The 19,813-nt window shown below is 41.4% G+C and overlaps 1 protein-coding gene across 1 annotated transcript in view; it reads left to right on the forward strand.

The window, feature by feature from the left end:
- The window catches only part of LOC109920080 (WD repeat-containing protein 72-like), a 101,832-nt gene that overhangs the window by 55,154 nt on the left and 26,865 nt on the right, over positions 1–19,813 (forward strand). Inside the window, exons 12-13 of the mRNA XM_048615732.1 lie at positions 5,171–5,391; positions 7,001–7,196. Coding sequence (XP_048471689.1) covers positions 5,171–5,391; positions 7,001–7,196 — 417 coding nt within the window. The remainder of the gene's footprint in view (positions 1–5,170; positions 5,392–7,000; positions 7,197–19,813) is intronic.

The raw sequence follows: 19,813 nt of genomic DNA on the forward strand, positions 1-19,813 counted from the left end.
GAACTAAAACTCTCGCTTTTGAGCTGAATTTATAAAGAATACTTGCTCTTCTTTGATTTTTGTGAAGTCACATGACACCGGGTTATAATCCAACAGGTTCATTTGAAATCACAAGTTTTTGGAGTGCTGCTGCTTTACCTGACGAAGGAGCAGTGCTGAGAAAGCTTGTGATTTCAAATAAACCTGTTGGACTATAACCTGGTGTTGGGTGACTTCTGACTTTGTTCACCGCAGTCCAACACCAGCAACTCCACATCGTTGACTTTTCTGAACTGAAAGCAAAGTTACATGTTTACTCTACCTGCCATAAACACCATATATTAACAACTTTTCATTAACATCACGGGGGATTGCAACCACCTGCTCTCTGTCACGCACTGGATTAGGTCACTGTTCCAGAAGGACTTTCTGACCTTCATTTGTTTTAAAGAAAACCTTTCACAAAAGTAACTAACTATGCCACTATTATGAAATCCAATCTCCCACAAATGATATTATTTTTATTTATTTCTATATATATAGGATATATACACATATATATATATATTCTATACACACACACATACATACACACACCTTTCATTTCACCTTTCAAACAAAGCAGCAGCTTTTTGGTGCTATGCATGTTGGTGTCTATAGCAGTGACTTGTTTCTTTCCTTCTTCACTTTCCCCATTACACCTTAAACATGAAAGGAAACATAGTAAAACAGTCTGGTTTTCTCCGTGTTAAAAGTGTCTCTTGATGCATAATCTTTCAGGAAGTGGGCAAGACCATTTTGCAGCCATTGCTGTAAACCTTCTTGTGATTCTATGCTGCAGTGTAGCCTAACACTGCACTGATTAGTTGGTGCAGTTATATGACAAGCAGCCGTTGGTTCAGCTAATCTAGAATTGCCAGTCTGGACCTTTTGACTTATCTCTGGCACTTTTGATTGGATTTCCTATTCTGCCAGCGGGAACACTTGACAACTTAACTACAACAAGAGTTTTTGGTTATCTGAATTTTACTCATTGTGGTTTCACCATAGTTCCAAGTCAGGATGGTGTGCAGCTTGGCGGAGATGGAGTCAGTGCTGTGAAGTATCTGTTGTCCTTATCCTTCTAGATACTACAGGTCACGGGTTTGGAAAGTACAATCGAAAAGCTGAGTTGAGTTGCTGCATTGCATCTTGTAGATGGCACACACTGTGCCACAGTGTGTCGTTGGTGGAGGTAGTGAATGTTGAATGTGGTGGATGGGGCTGCTAATCAAGTGGGATTGTTTTGACTGGATATTGTGTATTTCATCACACTCCTGACTTGTGATTTTTAGATGGTGGACAGGTCTATAGGAGCCTGGGAGTAAGTTACTTGCCATAGATTGCCAAGCCTGTAACCCACTCTTGTAGCCATGCTATTGGTATGAGTGGTCCATTTCAGTTTCTGGTCATTGATGTTTGCTGATTTGGCAATGGCACTGCTCCTGAATAATAGAGGGAGATGGTCAGATTGTCTCTTGTTTGATATGGTCATTGTCTGATATTTGTGTGCCAGAAATGTTACACACTACCTCTCAGTCTAAGCCTCAGTTTTGTTCAGTATCTGAAGAATCATGAATAGTGCTGAACATTGAGCAATCATCAGTAAACAGCCCCACTCCTGGCCTCATGATGGCAGGAAGGTCATTATTAAAAAAGCTAAAAATTCTGGGCCTAGAACACTACACTGAGGAATTCCTACTTTGATGCTCCTGGGACTGAAATGATTGACCTCCAACAAACAAGAAGCTATCTTCTTTTGTGCCAGGTATGACTCCAATCTGTGTTCTTTTCCCCTGATTACCATTGATTTCAGTTTTACTTGGGTTCCTTAAATATCAAGAAAATAACTAAAGGCACTAGATATTGCAAATGCTATTGACCCTGACAACATTTCAGCAATAGTTTTAAAGACTTGTGCTCTAGAATTAGCTGCTCTCCAGCCAAGTTGTTCCTGTACAATCGCAACATTAGCATCTACCCGGCAACGTGAAAAATTGCCTAGTTATGTACTGTCCACAAAAAGCAGGACAAATCCAATCCAATCAATTACCGTCCCATAGGTAAACTCTTAATCATCAGTGATCAAATTGAGTTAGCTGAAGACTGGCATTGGTGATGCAGGCGTTCTAAGGAGGAGGCCAAGGTGTGTATCATTTACAAGATGCAATGCAGAAATTCATCTTTGTCTCCACAAGAACCATATGGTGGTCACTCGTACCAATACTGCAACAGACAGATAAATCTGCTACACATAGATTGGTATGCACAGGTCAAGTATGAATTTCCATCTTGTTCATTTCCTCACTGCCTGCCACAGACCCAGTCTAACAGTTATGCCTGTTAGGATCTAGCCAGTTCAGGCAGTAATGGTAATATTGAGTCACTCACGGTGATAGATGTTGAAGCCCATTGCCAAAGTTACATTCTGTGCCCTTGCCACCTTTGGTACCCCTCCAATTGGTATTCAAAATAGGAGTGTCCTGATTTAAGAGCCAAAGAAGGGCAGTATGTGGTAAACAGCAGAAGGTTTCCTTGCCCATGTTTCACCCAATCTCATGAGATTTCATGGGGTCTCAATTCAAGGTGGAAGACTTCCAGGGACAACTCCCCCTTGAGAATATACCACTGTCCCACCACCTTTGGTGGGTCTGCTGTGCTGATGAAATAGGGAAGGCGATGGTAGCATCTGAGACATAGTCATGTTCATGGAATTGGACTTTATGGACAGTGTCAAGCTGTTGATCAATCTGTGCGACAATGCTTTCAATTTTCACACAAGAAGGACTTTGCAAGGTAGAAAGGGCTGGGTTTACCATTGTCATTTCCAGTGCCTACGTCATTCCTTCCTTTCAGCTTCGCAGTGATTTAGATACTGCTGAGTGGATTGCGAGACTATTTCAGAGGACAGCTAGATATCAGCCACAATGCCGTGGGGCTGGAATCACATGTCAGCCAGATGAGTTAAGGATGAGATATTTCCTTCCCAAAAGGACATGAACTCAGATGGGATTTCCAATATTTGCCAACGGTTTTGTGGTCTCAATTAGACTTGCTTTTCATCGCAGATTTATTAATTGAATTTAAGTTTCACCATCTGACATGATGGGATTTGAACCCACATCCTAAAATCATTAGCCTGAGTCTCTAGTTTACTGGACTAGTAATATTGCAACTATACAACTGCCTCTCATGGTGGTGCCGTTAAAATTGGGGGTGCTCAAAAGGCCAAAGTGAGAGGAGCGCAGGCATCTTGGAGGATTGAAGGGCCACAGCAGGTTATAGAGTCAAGATCAGTTAGAGGTCAGTAACTTTCTTGTTAATTTCAAGCAAAGGATGAGGTGTCCAGTTTTATTTCTCTCCTTATTGTTTTCTAGAGGTGGAGAAATGTGGCTGTTCTTGACATCGAGGCAGTATTTAACCGAGTCAAGGAATCCCAGTAAAATAATCAGTGGCTAGGTTTTCCAATGCCAAAGTGATGCCTAGTGTAAGTGTAGTTGCTTGAGGCTACTGCAGCCACAAGGATCTCTTTGTATTGTTCCAGAAGGTAGTATCTTCAACCTAACCATCTTCAGCTGCTGCATCAATGACCTTCCCTCTTTTATGAAGCCAAACATGGGGCTGTCCGCTGATGGTTACACAGCAGCCAGCTCCATTCATCAATAAAGCATTTTACGCCACATGCATCAAGATCTGAACATCACCCAAGTTTTGGTTGGCAAATGGCAAGAACAAACATAACTTCCACCTGTTTGACAATCTCTGGCATTACCAAGTCCCTCACCACCAAGATCCAGGGATATGTGTTCATTATCAGCCACCTCTCTATACAATAGATGTGACAATAGGCTTTGTATTCTGTCACAAGTGGCCTACCTCTTGACTCTTCAAACTGACAGGGCCCAAGTCAGGAATGTGACTCCACTTTGCTGGATGTGACCTGCTACAACAACATCCAAGAAGCTCAACATTATCCAGCATGGAGGATCCCAATTGATAGACATGGAAAACTCCAAATTCAAGATCCACTTCTCCACAACTGGTGTACTGTGATGACATTAGACACTGCCTATAGCATGCATTGCAGCAAGGCATCAAGTCTTTGATAGCATCTGTCAACCCTACAATGTCCACTTGCCATATCTTTAGCCACCACCAGTATCAGCATGTGGTATTCCAGTTTGGGTTGTTCACTGCCACCAGTCCTCCTTTCTGTATGCTGTGCCTAGGTCCTATTTAATTGTCAGTGGTAGCAAATAGCCCACTGATGAGTCTAAACAGAAGAGGCAGTTGCCTTGCATAATAAAGTAGGTTTGTTGCATGATAGCAATAAGTACAGTTTACATTAACTTGCTTGGTATAATTACTAAGGACTCTTGGGAACTGTATGGAACACATCTTTTCACTTCAGGCACCTGTGCAGTACTCTCTGTCTCAACTCAAAGACTGTGCACTGTCTTTGAATTGATTGGAGCTCATTTTAGCATCAATATTAACTCCTTGCGAACCATTACCTTTTACAGCACCACTGTGTAAAAGGCAGTTGGGACATGGGAACATCACCGTTTCTGAGTTCCCTTCCAACTCACACACCAATTTGTTTAGGACTTTTATCACTGTTCCTTCATTGTGGCTGGATCAAATTCCTACACCTACATATTAGACAACTTGGGGGATCACTTTCACCAAACTGGTGAAATGGTTCAAGAATGTCCCAAGAATGAATAAAAGGCTACGTTTTGGGGGCACAAGGCGGTAACCTAATTGAACAATACTGACAATGACTTTTTTCACTCCTGTATGTACCATGGGATCTGTTAAATGAATTTTCCTCATGTTGTCAAGAACAAAAGGATTTATGTTTGCAGGCCGCACGTTAGTTGCTAGAGGGAGCTGTAATGTGGATACTTTGATGTTATTTGTAGCTTGCAACATTACTGAAAAAAAATCCCCGAGAAATGGTGAACCTAATAATGCCATTTAGATTTCACCTTGTAACAAGGTGATTTTTAATCCCCCTCCCACGCAATTTTAAGATGTTGACCTGGAGCTGTCAGGTGAGATGTCTGCAAAGTGTCTGTTTTGGTACAAAGGGCTTTGTTTCAAATGTTGAAAATCCAATTATAAGATTAAAAGGAATTTGTTCTTTCAGCCTGGTTACCCCACAGGATTCTGGTGGGCCACTGTGCTAAAGTCACCTGTCTCCTCCACCCATTCAATAAATCTACAACCTTTGACACCAGCTGGTTGGTCTCTGGAGATGAGGATTCGAATGTGATTTGGTGGGATATGTTCAAAGGAGAGGTTCTGCACAAATTTGTGTTGCACGCAGGCCCAGTTCTGAACCTGTCAGTATGCCCAGAAGACTGCAGTGTAAGTACTGATAAAAAACAAAAGTAAATAAATGTTCTCACACTGTGGACGTGGCTGACCTATGACATATTGAGACAATAATAAACCATTGATTTACTGCTGATAAAATCATGATATTGATGTTGATATAAAAATGTTATGTATTAAACAGTTTTATTACTGTATTTAACATTTTAATAGGTTTTAAATGGATGTAATGTGCGTTGTAATGGTGTGTACACAATCGTTTCTTTACTAGATGTACTCATTGGAAAGCACATCAATATATTTGCTGGCACAGTGCCTAAAATAACTAAGGCTTTGTGTCCCAGAGTAGAATTCTGCATAGGGCTCGCATTTGTAGCTATGATAACCATAACCATTTCCCTATCTTTCTCTCGTCTACAGCACCAAGCTGTGTCAATTACAAATACATTCTATAATGGCATAAGGAAGCAGCTATTTCATTTTCTGTGCAAGATTTCAGTCATGGCACAGTAGGGGAGTTATAATTGGCAGTAGCACATCTGGGTCGAAGAAGCAAAAGCAGCAGGGTCCCGGATTCTAATTGTTATCCAGCTGCCATTGCTGGACGTGTCTCTCATTGGGTGAAGGCAGGAGTGGAGTCCATTGTGACAACAAAAAGCTAACAGTATGCGTTGTCAGGACTCGCATGAAGATTCGGTCGTTTGGGAGTGAGGGATTTGAAGATGACTGCTGCTTTGGAAACATGCCTAACCCAGGCGATGATGGTTTGGGAAAGGGAGGGAGGGGATGATTATTAAGGGTTTCTGTGAATTTTTATTGTTGATGAAAATACTACTGGAACTGAATCAGGATTTTTGCTCTTTGGTGCTGCTTGTTTAGTTTTGCATTTGTTAGAAGGCAACAACTCTAACATAAAACAAAGTACTGCAGATGCTGAAGGTCTGAAACAATATCAGAAATTGCTGGAGAAAATCAGCAGGTCTGGCAGCATCAGTGGAGAGAAAGTAATGTTTTGAGTCAAGTGATCCTCCTTTAGATCTTCTGCTTTGTCCAGTTCTGAAGAAGGATCACTGGACTTGAAATGTTAACTCTATTTCTTTCTTCACAGATGCTGGTAGACCTGTTGAGTTTCTTCAGCAATTTCTGTTTTTTTTTTATTCATTCATGGAATGAAGGTGTCACTGGTTAGGCCAGCATTTATTGCCCATCCCTAATTGCCCAGAGGGCAGTTAAGAGTTGACCACATTGCTGTGGGGCTGGAGTCACATATAGGCCAGACCGGGTAGGATGGCCGATTCCTTTCTTAAAAGACCAGTTGGGTTTTTCCTGACAATTGACAATGGATCCATGGTCATCATTGGACTCTTAGTTCCAGACTTTATTTTATTGAATTCAAATTCCATCATCTGCCATGGCAGGATGTGAATCCAGGTCCCCAGAACACTACTTGGGTCTCTGGATTAGCAGTCAAGTGATAATACCACGAGGCCATTGCCTCCCCACACAATACTAATGTTCTGTTTTAAAGTGATATGCAATTCATTGCTTTGTTGCATTCTCCAGAATTAAGATAGGAGTGTTTGATTCTTTCTGACTTTTACTTTGTAAAGACTAAACATGTCACTCATTTTTATTCCATTAGCCAGAGATCCACCAGTGTATTTGCTGCTTAGCAAATGATAATTCTGTAGCATTGTTGAGTCTTCAATACCGAACATGCTTGATGCATGCAAGAAAACATCTTTCACCTGTGAAGATAATAAAATGGCGTCCAGCAGAAGACCTCCTTATAGTTGGATGTGATGATGGTGCAGCTTACGTCTGGGATGTTGAGACTGGTATGCAAAAATCTCCCGAATTTTACTGAGGCTTTCTGCAAACTCTCCTGTTCAGTGTTGATTATCACAGATTATCAATTTCTTATACATTCTGCAGATAAATATGCATCAGGATGTTTGAAATTTAGTCTTTCCTGCTGACAATGCTAATGATTGTATTACAAGAAGTGTGCATTATAAAAATACTAGGTAACTTTAGACATGTTAATGTTCTAATCCTGAGACATAGATTTCTGGCCTATATTCAACAACATCAATTTGAATTTATACAACACTGCGAACATAATGCAATTCTCCAAAGTGCTTTGCAGGAACATTTTTCCACCAAAACGGGGCACCAAGCCATATAAGGAGGTATAAGTAGTAATGACCAAAGGTTTGGCTATGGGATAGAAACACTTCAATGTTGCCAAGAGAATAGAGAGGCAGAGGTGTTTATAGAACGAGTTCCAGAATATGGGTGGCAGCCAATGGCATGGCACTGTAAATCAGATGTACAAGGGACCACAAGTGTAAAGTTCTCCAAAATTTGTGGGAAGTTTCGGAGATGCGAAGTTTAAAGGTTTCATCCCAATTATTTTAGTTTTACAATTAAGGTGCTATTTGCGATCTGCGGAGACTTGCTTTCATAACCATCGTTACACATGATACAGATGCAAGAATATACCGGCAAGCATGTAAGTTGACTTGGAACTGCCCCATCTGTCTGAAGGCTAAAGTAAGACTTGAAATTCTGTACTCCCTAATATTCATGGAAACCGGGCAAATCAGCCCACAAACGTTTAATTTTCAGGGATGTACAATTCATCCTGTATCATGAGTCACAATCTGATTCATTTACACATGCTAGAAGCTATATATATTCAAAACACAGGCCCTGCACATAGTAGGCATTTGTTAATACATGACACCTTTTTCATTAAGGTAAAGGTTATAGAGCAGTGGGAATGGTTTACACTAAATCCACGTGCACATTGGCCTCTTTGTGATTTTGTTTAGACGTCCTTGAATAAACCTATCTATAAAATTGTATCTTGCATCTTTGAACAGCTTCATTCAGCTCACAGCCCTTCTCATGAGCTCGAACTCGGACTTTATATTGTTCCACAGTTGTTACTCTGTTACCTGCAGGGAATTAACCTGCAATTATACCTGTGTCTGCAATTGCCAGAATGCAATTTCTGTGGGTGTAAAGTATTAACAATATTCCAGATAGATTGCTGTGATTCTTTTAGTCCATTAATAATGTGTCTATGAGAGTGGATCAGAGTATGGGAAATCTGTTGCAGTTAACTCACCTCCTAACTCTGCATCCCTCCCCCTTGATTAGCAGACCAATATCCATGTCCTAAATTAGGCAGCAAAAGACTTTCAGAGATTTACAAGGATTTTGTTGTAAATCTATAGTTTAGCACAAACACCAGTTTCCCTTCTGGACAATTTCCCTGTCCAGAACCAAACTCCCCAATGAGGAAGAACCCAGCTCTTATTTGCTAAACCAACCTGATTGGATATATTATTGCACACTCCGCCAAGTGGGACTTGAACCCAAAGAAGCCAGCTTTTTAAACATTTTTTCAGACCCCACCACTAATTAAATGAAACACCGTAAATAACAAGTTACCAACACTGCCCACCACAGGAGCAGTGTAACAATAACAAAAATCAAAGAAAGAAGGGAAAAAATAAGGAAGTAAATCAATATGGAATTGTTTTAGGAGAAAACGCACTCCAGCTCCCCAAGAGCCCAGCTCTCATTATATAGCAAACTTTTTATTGACCGACACCTATAGGACCAGGAGTGTGCCAGTTGATCAAATATTCTGGATGATCAACAGTTCTACATAATCCATGTAAAAACATGCAGTAAATATTAGAAATGTAATGCAGGGGATATACACATTACTGTTATTCTTTATTTACAGTATAAATCACTTTGCCTTAAATAAAACTTATTGGCAGAGAGCCTTCTCACTCGTACCCACAACTGACTACTCGGACACCACGGAGATTACGATAGTACAGAAAACTTCTGGTATTTGAAGTTATTGGTGAAAGAATCATAGAGCAGAGGGGGCACAGTTTTAAGATAATTGGAAAAAGAAGCAACGGTGACAGGAGGAAAAACCCTGGTCACACAGTGAATGGTTGGAATGCACCACCCAAGAGGCATTCAAAAGAGAATAGGGTTATTACCTGAAAAGGAGGAATATGCAGGGGATAAGGGAGAAAGTGCAATGCGGCACAAGGTAAATTGCTCTTTCAGGGAGTCAGCACAGGCATGATAGGCCAAATGAGCTTGTTCCGTGCTGTAACCCTTCTGCGAATCTGTGACTTAAAGATAGAATGCTTTTTTAATATCAAAACATAAGAACAGCTGAAGCTTGAATTTTATTATTCTTGTCAAAAATTATTTCACAAAAATGTCAATGTACATGTGAGAGCCTGTTTTAAATATATAATTCATGTTTGTTAAAGTAGCCATGTTCATTTTTATTGTTCTGATGAGAATAGGTTGTGAGGTGCATGTATCTGTGTGAGAGAGATTGCACTCACATGTTTGTGTGTATTCATGTGTGGGAGACAAAGGGAAGATGCACTTGTGTTTTCCCTGTGGGAGAATCTAGGACCAGAGTGCATAATCTCAGAATAAGAGAAATGAGAGTTCAGAGGGTAATGAATCTGTGGCATTCTTTACCACAGGGGGCTGTAGAGGCTGGGTGGTTATGTGTTTTCATGGCTGAGATAGACAGGTTTTTAATCAGTCAGGGAATCAAAGGGCAGGAAAGTGGAGTTGAGGATGATCAGATCAGCCATGATCCCATTGGATGGCACAGCAGACTCAACGGGCAGAATGGCCTACTTCTGTTCCACATTTATGGTCTAATGGTGATGTTGGTGTACATGTAAGTGTGGCTAGTGCAGGTCTGTGGGAGTGTGTGGTGAAGATCTTGTACATAGTTGAGGGAAAGACAGAGAGCGCATGCATGAGGGAGAGTGGATGGGTATGAGCATGACAATTAAACCAAAAAGTAGCTACGGGGAAAAGACCTAGAAAGAGAAAAGCTGAAAAATGTGCCTGAAAGGAATACAATTACCATAACGTAAGAACAGATAAACAGAAGGAAAGAGGTACAAAATGAGGGAGAGCAGGTAGAGACTTCTTTAAAAAAAAAGAATTTTGTTTTAAATTCCTAGGTTCTATCTCCTTCAGCCTGAATAATATTGAAGTAGCTTTCTGCCTGGTTTCTATGGCAACTTGTCATATAGTCACCAGCTATATAACTTACTGTATGGATTTGTTGATAAGGGAGGCAATGCTAAAATTATGATGGTTGTGAATGTAATCACCTGGTAAATTCCTTCACTCTCTAAGTTGAAAGAGGAAAATTATGGTTCATTTTATTTTTTAAAAATCCCCTTTGATTTTAAGCCAAGTTATCGGACTCTTCATTTGATAGTATCTACATACTTCTATTTTCCATCGTAAACTAGTTCAGCTAAATTATTTGTTTTCCTGCTCTTCATAATTTTGTGTAAAATGCTGCTGTTGTTATAAAGAAAGAAAGGACTACATTTACATAGCACCTTTCATGATCAAGGGGTGTTTTAAACAATGAAGTATTTCTAAAGTGTAGACACTGTGGTACTGTAGCAAACATGTCAGCCAATTTGTGAACAGCACAATTCCCAACAAACTGCAATATGCCAATGGCCTGACAATTGTATTTAAGTGTTTTGATTTTAGGATAAATATTGGTCAGGAAAGCAGGACTAAATTCCCTGCTGCCTTCAAAATAGTGTGCTGGGATCTTTTACATCTGCTGAGAGGGCAGACAGAGGATTTAGTTTAATGTCTCATCTGAAGACATATTCTCAAGAAGTACAGTAAGAGGACTGCTGGTTTAAAAATATATATCCCATTTGTATGAAATTAGCTTTCCTATTAAGGAACTATTTTAAACAAATGAGTCAAATATTGGTCTGGAAATTTTTCTGCCAGTGATCACTAAATGAGTTTCCATTTTTATCTGTAAAATAAATTGTTCTGTTTCTCATTCCTCCCAAGGATTTTTCTATTTCTTCAAAAATCAATCTTATTTTACTTTGAAAGCATGCTGCAGTCTGAATGTGGCCTGTTCTCACAGGTCTCTGACAGTTTTAAACCCAGGGTTATAAAATTGCATTGCTCTTTGACACAAAATGTCATGGAAACTGACTCAGGCTGCAGGTCAATGGAAGCGTGCAGCTGCCACACTCCCTTGTGCTGGTGCAAGACCAGGATATGTCACGCCTAATGCTTCACTTTTGTTTAGGCTTCCAAAAATGTTTCTGTGTGGATTAAATATGAAAGGCTGACTTTTTCTTTGTAAAGACCAGCAGACCCTAATCTGACATTGTACCCTACCCCTTTTCTCCTATATTCTCTCCGCCCCCTCACATTTCCTGAATGCTATCTCTCATCTTGTCCCTTTGCATCTAGTTGATCCATCTTTTCATCTGGTTCAGAAATATTAACACTCTGTCTCCCTCCTTCCCTCTCTGTGTGGCTTGCACAGTCAGCTTTTAGCTCACGGACAGAAAGCAACTGAGAACACTATCGCAAAGTTTCCAATGTGGCAGGATATATTTCTCTAAGTGTTAGGACGTGAACTGATTGAGATTGCTAGCCTCACAAACTACGAAATCAATGTTCACATTTGTCCCTTCTCTTGACATTGCTTCTGTGAAGAGTTGTCCATGCACAGGCAAGTTTAAGACTGTTAAATCCTTGTTAATGAACATTTAATGGAAATAGTGCTTTCTTCATTAGGAGTAACTTGACTCACAGTGTATTAACTTCCCTGAAGGGCAGGCAGCTATTGCTTCATAATGATACAGAATTCATTGCTAGAATTTGCAACTGCACTTGAATCAGCTTGTGTGGTAGCCCGGAAGGAGAGTAGTGACTGTGTAGAGAGTAGTTGGTGGCACGGTGGCTCAGTGGTTAGCACTGCTGCCTCACAGTGCCAGGGGTCTGGGTTTGATTCCACCCTCTACCTGTCTGTGTGGAGTTTGCACATTCTCTCCATGCCTGTGTGTGTTTCCTCCGGGTGCTCCGGTTTCCTCCCACAGTCCAAAGATGTGCAGGTTATGTGTATTGGCCATGGGAAATGCAGAGGTTACTTGGATGGTGGGGCTGGTGGGGGAGAGAAATGGGGCTGAGTCTGGGTGGGATGCTCTTTGGAAGGTCAGTATGGATTCAATGGGCTGAACGGTCTGCTTCCACACTGTATGACCACTTCGCTTGTTCATTAAGACATCGAATGTAACATTCTCTGCTTCTGACAAACAGGTGCAACTATTTGGGAGACTGTGTCACTGAGTGTGGGTGGACTTCTCATTTACACTTAAAACATGGTGGCAAAAGAGCTCATTGGCATCCAGTCCACAGTGGCTTGGAATGCATTATTGCGCACAATCTTCCTCTCCGCACCTCATTAGTCACGCAGCTGGTCGCGCATCTTGGGGAATTGTGGTGCGAGTGAGGCAGACCGATGCCTACTGGTGACACTGGCTGTCTGGGCCTCCGCCACGTTAGATGGTGCAAGGTGGCGACTACCGCTCAAACAGTGGCACTCGACTGTGAAAAATGTCTGGGAGGAAAAGCAAGGTACAAACCCTTCCTGCTCTCTCTGCTACTTCCTACTCACTCACTTACCACCTCTCCTGTTCAAGCACGACCACCAACTGCTCTAACATCCACTTCCAACATCCTCATTTCCTCCTTTTGTCTCATTACAGGAAGAGAGAACCATTCCCCTACATGGGTGTTTCGACAGCATCCTGACTGACCTATCTATAATCCCTGATGTGTAGCCCATGTACTGCAGGGCTGACTGTGGTCTGCTCCTCAGACTGTAAGGACACAGATGTCCGGACTCTGGTCAGACCATGCCCCTGGCTGACCATGGCCACCCCTCCTGCGGTGTAAATGGATGAGTCACTTGACTGATTGTGGCATTACCCAGTGACTGGCTGTAGCCCCCCCCTTCAGCCCACTAAAGAGTGCTCGCTTTTGGCTTTCCAACGTAGCCATTTGTTTGAAGCATGTGCAGTGCGCTTGCCACATAAACTGCTGGCACATCCGGCTTCTCTGATGATAATGCAGTACGATGCTGCACAGTGACATCTCCATCTCTGATCTGACTGATGGATTGACTGCACAGGGCTCCCCGCTGCCTCCCTCTGCTGTAAGCACCAGCGCATCCCGCAGGGACTGGCAGCCCCCTGTAACTGTGAACGAAAGACCCAGACAAAAAGTGACCCACACAGACCTGACCAGCTGCAAGTCAGTGCTGAAGTTAACATGTGCTGAGAGCATGATGTGACCCAGAGACTGGCAGTCTCTCAGTAAACACAAAAGCAAATGTGTCCAAGAAAGCAAGCTAAGAGGCAGAAGGTGCATTTGTCCCTGACACCACAAAAGCGTCCTGTGGCGGTGTACAAGAGGCCTGTCTATCCCTCTGCACCAAGCATCCTGGCAGAAACATACAAGTCGTACGAGTCTGAGTTTCACAGAAAGAGCTGAAGGCCTGAAGTGGTGTCCGAGTTAGTCTGAGCAAGAGCAGATGCGGTGATGTGTTTAAGGCTGCTGCCCCCAGTTGGAGAGTTGAGAAGGTGATGACTGTGGAGCATGCGAGGAGAAGTTCTGTGATCAGCAGGACTGGAATCTGGTGAATCGCAGCTGCCAAGTGCCCCCTCTTATTGGTTGGCAATTTGTGCTGTCCAGTTTCTTAGTGAAGGGGAGGAGAATTGGAAGTGACATAGGAATGAGGCGAGTAATTGCACGGAAATAAGATAGTCACCACTCAATGGCAAGATTCTCAGAGACAACAAGGTGCAGGGCTGGATGAACACAGCAGGCCAAGCAGCAAAATAGGAGCAAAAAGGCTGACGTTTCGGGCCTCGACCCTTCATCAGAAATGATTCAGCAAGATTCTCAAGTTGTCACTTAAGGCATGAGGGGAACATCGGGAAAAATTTTCTCAATGTTCTCAATCAGGCTTCTTTCATTCTTACTATAGCTTTGCACCTTCCTTGCCATCACCCACCTGGGAGGGAGAAATCATGCTCTATGCTTTTGACTGCTTCCTTTAACTGCTTGCAGCAGTTGGAAGTTGATAAGCAGTCATCTTCATTCCCTAACTCTGCATATTTCAAGTCAGCCTCCTTATGTGTATATTCCTGGTTTAGCAGGCAGACAAACACCCATAGCCCCCTGCCTGACAATGTATTTCCTTCTCTCTTTATCAGTGTTACTGTTTAGTCTTGACTTACCCTTCTGCCTGAAGAGAAATATCCAAATCCTGCAAAACATACAAGGCCGCATCACTGGAGCTGCTTTTCCTCACAATCTTTGCTTCCTAAGTGCTTACCTTTATACAGTTTTTGTCTTATTTACGCCCATTGTGTATCCGTTCTGATGGTTACATTTTCCAAAGTATTAGATCCTATAGCATGACTTTTAAAGGAGCAAGTGATTCTCCAGTGTCCAAGCCAGCATCTCCAAATTAACTGGCCAACGGATCTTGCTGATGGAAGGTGGTCGTTGTAGCTGTCGACATAACAAAGGTCGCTGCTCTTCAAAGGCCATTCACCTTCTGTAAAATGGAGCAAAGAAAAATGAATGTCATTGTCACCTTTGTTGGCATCAGCAGTGATTGTAGAAGGTTGTCTTCTGTTTCAGATCTTGTCAAAGCAGATAACATCGGTCATTGCCTCCTGAGGCTTTGTGCCTTATTGTGATCATTATCAGTAATAAACACCATGGCTTTGGTCGTAATGGATTATGGTATGGTCCTTCTATAATTTCATATGTCTCTGATGCTTCCCCACTAGCATTTTTCTTCCTTCTTGTCCAATATTTTCAACATAGTGAGTTGTTAGTCATTCTGATCTATTTGTACTGATCTTGATCGGAATGATTTGGTGCTTCTTGCATACTTGGTCTGTTTCCTTTGTCTACCATAACCCATTGCAAAGATGAGCTTCTTCAGCATATCCAGTTCTGAGTAACATTGCATTTTGATCTGATTTTATTGTAATCTAAATGCTTCTTCCTCCCTTCATCAGATGGTGGAATTAACTCTCACTGCTCCTTTCTTGCTGACTCTTTCTCTGATATTTTCTCTCTCAATTTTTTCCTGCCTCTCTCTCCCTCTGTATCTGAAACTTTTTCTGCCTCTCTCTGAATCTTTCTCTTGGAGTCACGGCAGCATTTGACCAAATGTAGCATTGAGGAACCCCAGCAAAGCTGGAGTTAATGGGAATCAGAAGGAAACGTCTCTGCTCACTGGAATCATACCTGGCACCTTGTCGGATGTCAGTCATCTCAATCCAAGAACATTTCTGAACAAGTTCCTCAGGGGTGTCCTCTGTCCAACCATCTTCAGCTGCTTCATCAATGACCTTTCCTCCATCATAAGGTCAGAAGTAGGGATGCTCGCTGATGATTGCACAATGTTCAACACCATTCGTGACTCCTCAGATACTGAAGTAGTCCATATCCATATGGAATAAGACCTGGAGAACATTTAGGCTTCAGCTAACAAGTGACGAGTAACAATCATCTCACGCAAGTTCCAGGCAATGACCATCCCCAACAAGAGAGAATCTAACCATTGCTCCTTGATGTTCAATCCTAGTACGTTCACTGGACACCCTACTGTCAACATCTTTGGTAGAATCATTGACTAGAAACTGAACAGCCATACAAATACTGTGTCTACAGGACCAGTTCAGAAGTTAGGAATTCTGCACTAAGTAAATAATTCCTTTCTGCTCAATACCTCTCCACCATCTGCAAGGCTCAAGTGAGGAGTGTGGTGGTATGAATGCAGCACCAATAATACTCAAGAAATTCAACACCACCCAGGACAAAACTGCCTGATGGATTGACATTCTATCCTTCACCTTCACTCCCTTTACCAGTGACACTCAGTGGCAACAGTGTGTGCACTGCAGTAAACTCACTCAGTTGACTGCACATTCCAAACCTACAGCCTCTACCACCTGGAAAAGGAAGAACAGTAGGTGCGTGTGAATGCCACTATCTGTAAGTTTCCCTTCAACCCACACGCCATCCTGACTTGGAGCAATATTGGCATTCCTTCATGTTGCTGGATCAAAATCCTGGAACTCCCTTCCTGACAGCACTGAGTGTGTTCTTACACCCAGTCAAAGATGACAACTTACCATCACCTTTTCCAGGGTAATTAAAGATGGGCAGTGAATGTTGGCCTAGCCAGTGATGCCCACATCCCCATAAGCAATTTTAAAAAAATACCAAGGAAGGACAAAAAGTGGGAATTGCAGTTCATTTCAGTTTTGTTGGACTAGAAATGAGAAACAGCAGCTATGAATCCCACTGGTGAATACTCGAGATTGCAAGTATTTCTGAAGGTTATGTTTCAGTTTGTGACATATTGTGGTGTTTTTCTCTAACAGTCCATATGGGCTTAAATACAAACTTCACTCAGAGAATATGTCCCAAATAGTTTTAATACTGTAAGTGCTGACTTTAAGGTATCCCTTTTGCATCAGTTATCATAACTTATTCAATTCAAATATGAGGATTTGTAGATTACATCTTTGATAGCTCTTTTTAAGTTTGGAACACACTTGCTCTGGGTCAAATTTTAAAAAGTATTTCTCAGCTTGTTGCCTCCAGATTGAATCATAACTTTGGCAACATTCGAGGAAAATTGAAAGGCTAAAGGTTCTCTGTGGACAGTCAGATAAAGTCAGTCACATAAAAATATTAATATAGGGGCCCTGTGCTAGTCCCATCACATTTTATTACAGCAGATTGACTGCTATCCATTATTCTTCAAGGGGAAATAGTTAAGTGTGTAAATACCAAGATATCCACTAGTCAGTTTACAGCCAAAGCTGTAGCTAGGGGTAATATTTAATTCCCTGCTTTCGGAAGTGAAAACAGGTATTGGTACCGAGAGAGTGAGAGCTGGTGTGTAGCAGTCTTCTAAAACAAAGTTTTAAGGGAAAGCACCTGAATAAAGCCCAAAAACTGTATCAGTGGGGTTGTAGAAGAAGCAAATCTACATTACCTTTTGTATGCACACAATAGAATAGCTGTCTCAACTCCTTTGACTTTTATCCTACATTTTCACAAGTTATGATTTTTGAAACTTACAAGCTGAAACTAGGAGGTTCAGTAATACCTACCTATACTGTAAATAGTGAATGGCTCTGGAATTTCGCACTGACTAACCTGTGGCTGAGATACTGTTACTATATTGTTATGTAACTAATTGGAGACAATGGGGTACAGCCTACCCCTATCACACAGCTAAAAAGGTACTCAAAATGCATCCTTAAACTAAGCAGAGAAGTTAACTGCACTTAACATTGTCGGGACCCTCTTTATGTAAAAAGTTCAAGGACTACGTTCTTGGCCTTCATATAACATACTCATGACCCTCTCCACCATCTGCTTGAGCCAGTTTTTGGGCAGCATTTGCTGGCAAGGAACAGGAAAAATACCCCACACTGCTCAACTGGACAGTCAGGCAAAAAAGTGCTTCACACTGGACATGAATCTTGCTGAAAAGAGAAACATTGAGTCGTACAGCACAGAAACAGACCCTTCGGTCCAAGCAGTCCATGTCGAACATAATCCCAAACTAAATCCTTTTCTATAACCATTTTGAATCAAACAGAATCATGATCATTTGACCCAAAAATTGTTCTCCCACTTTTACTTCAGTCACTTGCCCTGCCTTATTACCCAAACGAATGCCTAGTTTTGCTCCTTTTCTAGTAGGAGCATCCACATATTGATAAAGAAAATTTTCTGGAGCACATTTGACAAATTCTTCACCATCCAAACCTTTAAGTACCTTTGACCTGGTAGTCCCAGTCAATGTTTGGAAAATGAAAATCCCCCATTATTACAACCTTATTATGCTTACATACGTCTGAGATCTCCCAACATATTTGTTTCTCAATTTCTGTCTTACTATTGGGTGGGGCTATAGTACAATCCCATCAAGTGATCTTTCCTATTTGTAATTTCTATCCATATATTTTCACTGAACGATTTTTCAGAAAAATCTTCCCTAGTTACAGAGTAATGTATTCCTTAATAAAAAACACCACCGCACCCCTGCCTCCTTTTCTATCCTTCCTATAGCATTTAAAAACCAGGAACATTGAGCTGCCATCTCTCAGTCAAGTTTCTGTAACAGCTATGATGTCCCAATTCCATGTTCTTAAAACACACCCATGAGTTCATCAGCCTTATCTGTAAGGGCCCTTGCATTGAAATAAATGTAATTTAGTTCTTCAGAATTATTACCCACTCTGACTCTCTCGTTTCTAATTGACATGCTCTCCTCACATTAGAGCCTACCCCGTCAATCCTTCCATTTACACTGCTACTTAGAATTCCTCCACTCACCTTCTCCATCAGTATAAGGTCTCCCTTGATAGAATGAGCAAATCTCCCTGCTAAGATATTGGTACCTTTCCAGTTTACATTTGACCCATCTTTTTAGAAAGGGTCTTTTCTATCCCAAAAGACATTCCAAGTGTCCAAAAACCTGAACAACATACCAGCTCTTCAGCCATTGATTTATCTCCTTTAACCTTTTGTTCCTTCGCTCATTTGAGGTTAGCATTAGGAGTAAACCAAAATTTACTACGTTTTTTTTTAAATCTTCTACCTAACCTCTTAAATTCACTCTCTACTGCTTTAATCTTTTCCCTAAAAATGTCATTCCTACCAACGAGTACAATAATTTCTGGCTTCTCAATCTCACCTTTAACAATATGCTTGAAACATTTAGAAATGCCCTTAATCCTAATAACCAGGAAAGCAACAAACCATCCTAAATTTACACTCAAAAACTGCCACAGAATCCCCAATCTATGCCTCTGACAGGGAGAGCTCCCTACAACAATAATTCTGTTAAATCTTGTCAAACACTGCCTAACACAAGAATCATTCCAAGTGTCCAATAACTGTCTGGCCTTTCCATTTTCTTCGGAGAGACTATCCCCTTCAACTGTTCCAAAAACTGAATATCTATTTGATAGAGGAATAGCCACTGGAGGCTTTTGAACCACCTTCTTACTTTTCCTGACAGTCACCCATCTATCTGACTGATCCTGCTGGGTAATAGCCTTTCTAAATCTACTAACCATCTCACTCTGTACCTTACATATGGTCTTAATGACATTAAGCTAAAAAAAGGATGTTTCAATAACACCTAATATATAAAATCAACTACCTTTCATTACCTACAAAAAAAAAATGTATAAAATGGAAAAAAAATAAAAATATATATATCAAACATATAAAAATTAAATAAAATCAACCACTTAGCTGAATAACTGAATAAAAACAATTCCTCTTCAATAAGAGATAGTAGGAACTGCAGATGCTGGAGAATCCGAGACAACAAAGGTGCAGGGCTGGATGAACACAGCAGGCCAAGCAGCATCATAGGAGCAGAGAGGCTGACGTTTCGGGCCTAGACCCTTCATCAGAAAAGGGGGAGGGGAAGGCACTCTCTCCCTATTTATTTCAGAACCCCCTTCCCCTCCCCCTTTTC

This window comes from Rhincodon typus, chromosome 33 (assembly GCF_021869965.1).
Source record: "Rhincodon typus isolate 14 chromosome 33, sRhiTyp1.1, whole genome shotgun sequence".
Taxonomy (NCBI): Eukaryota; Metazoa; Chordata; class Chondrichthyes; order Orectolobiformes; family Rhincodontidae; genus Rhincodon; species Rhincodon typus.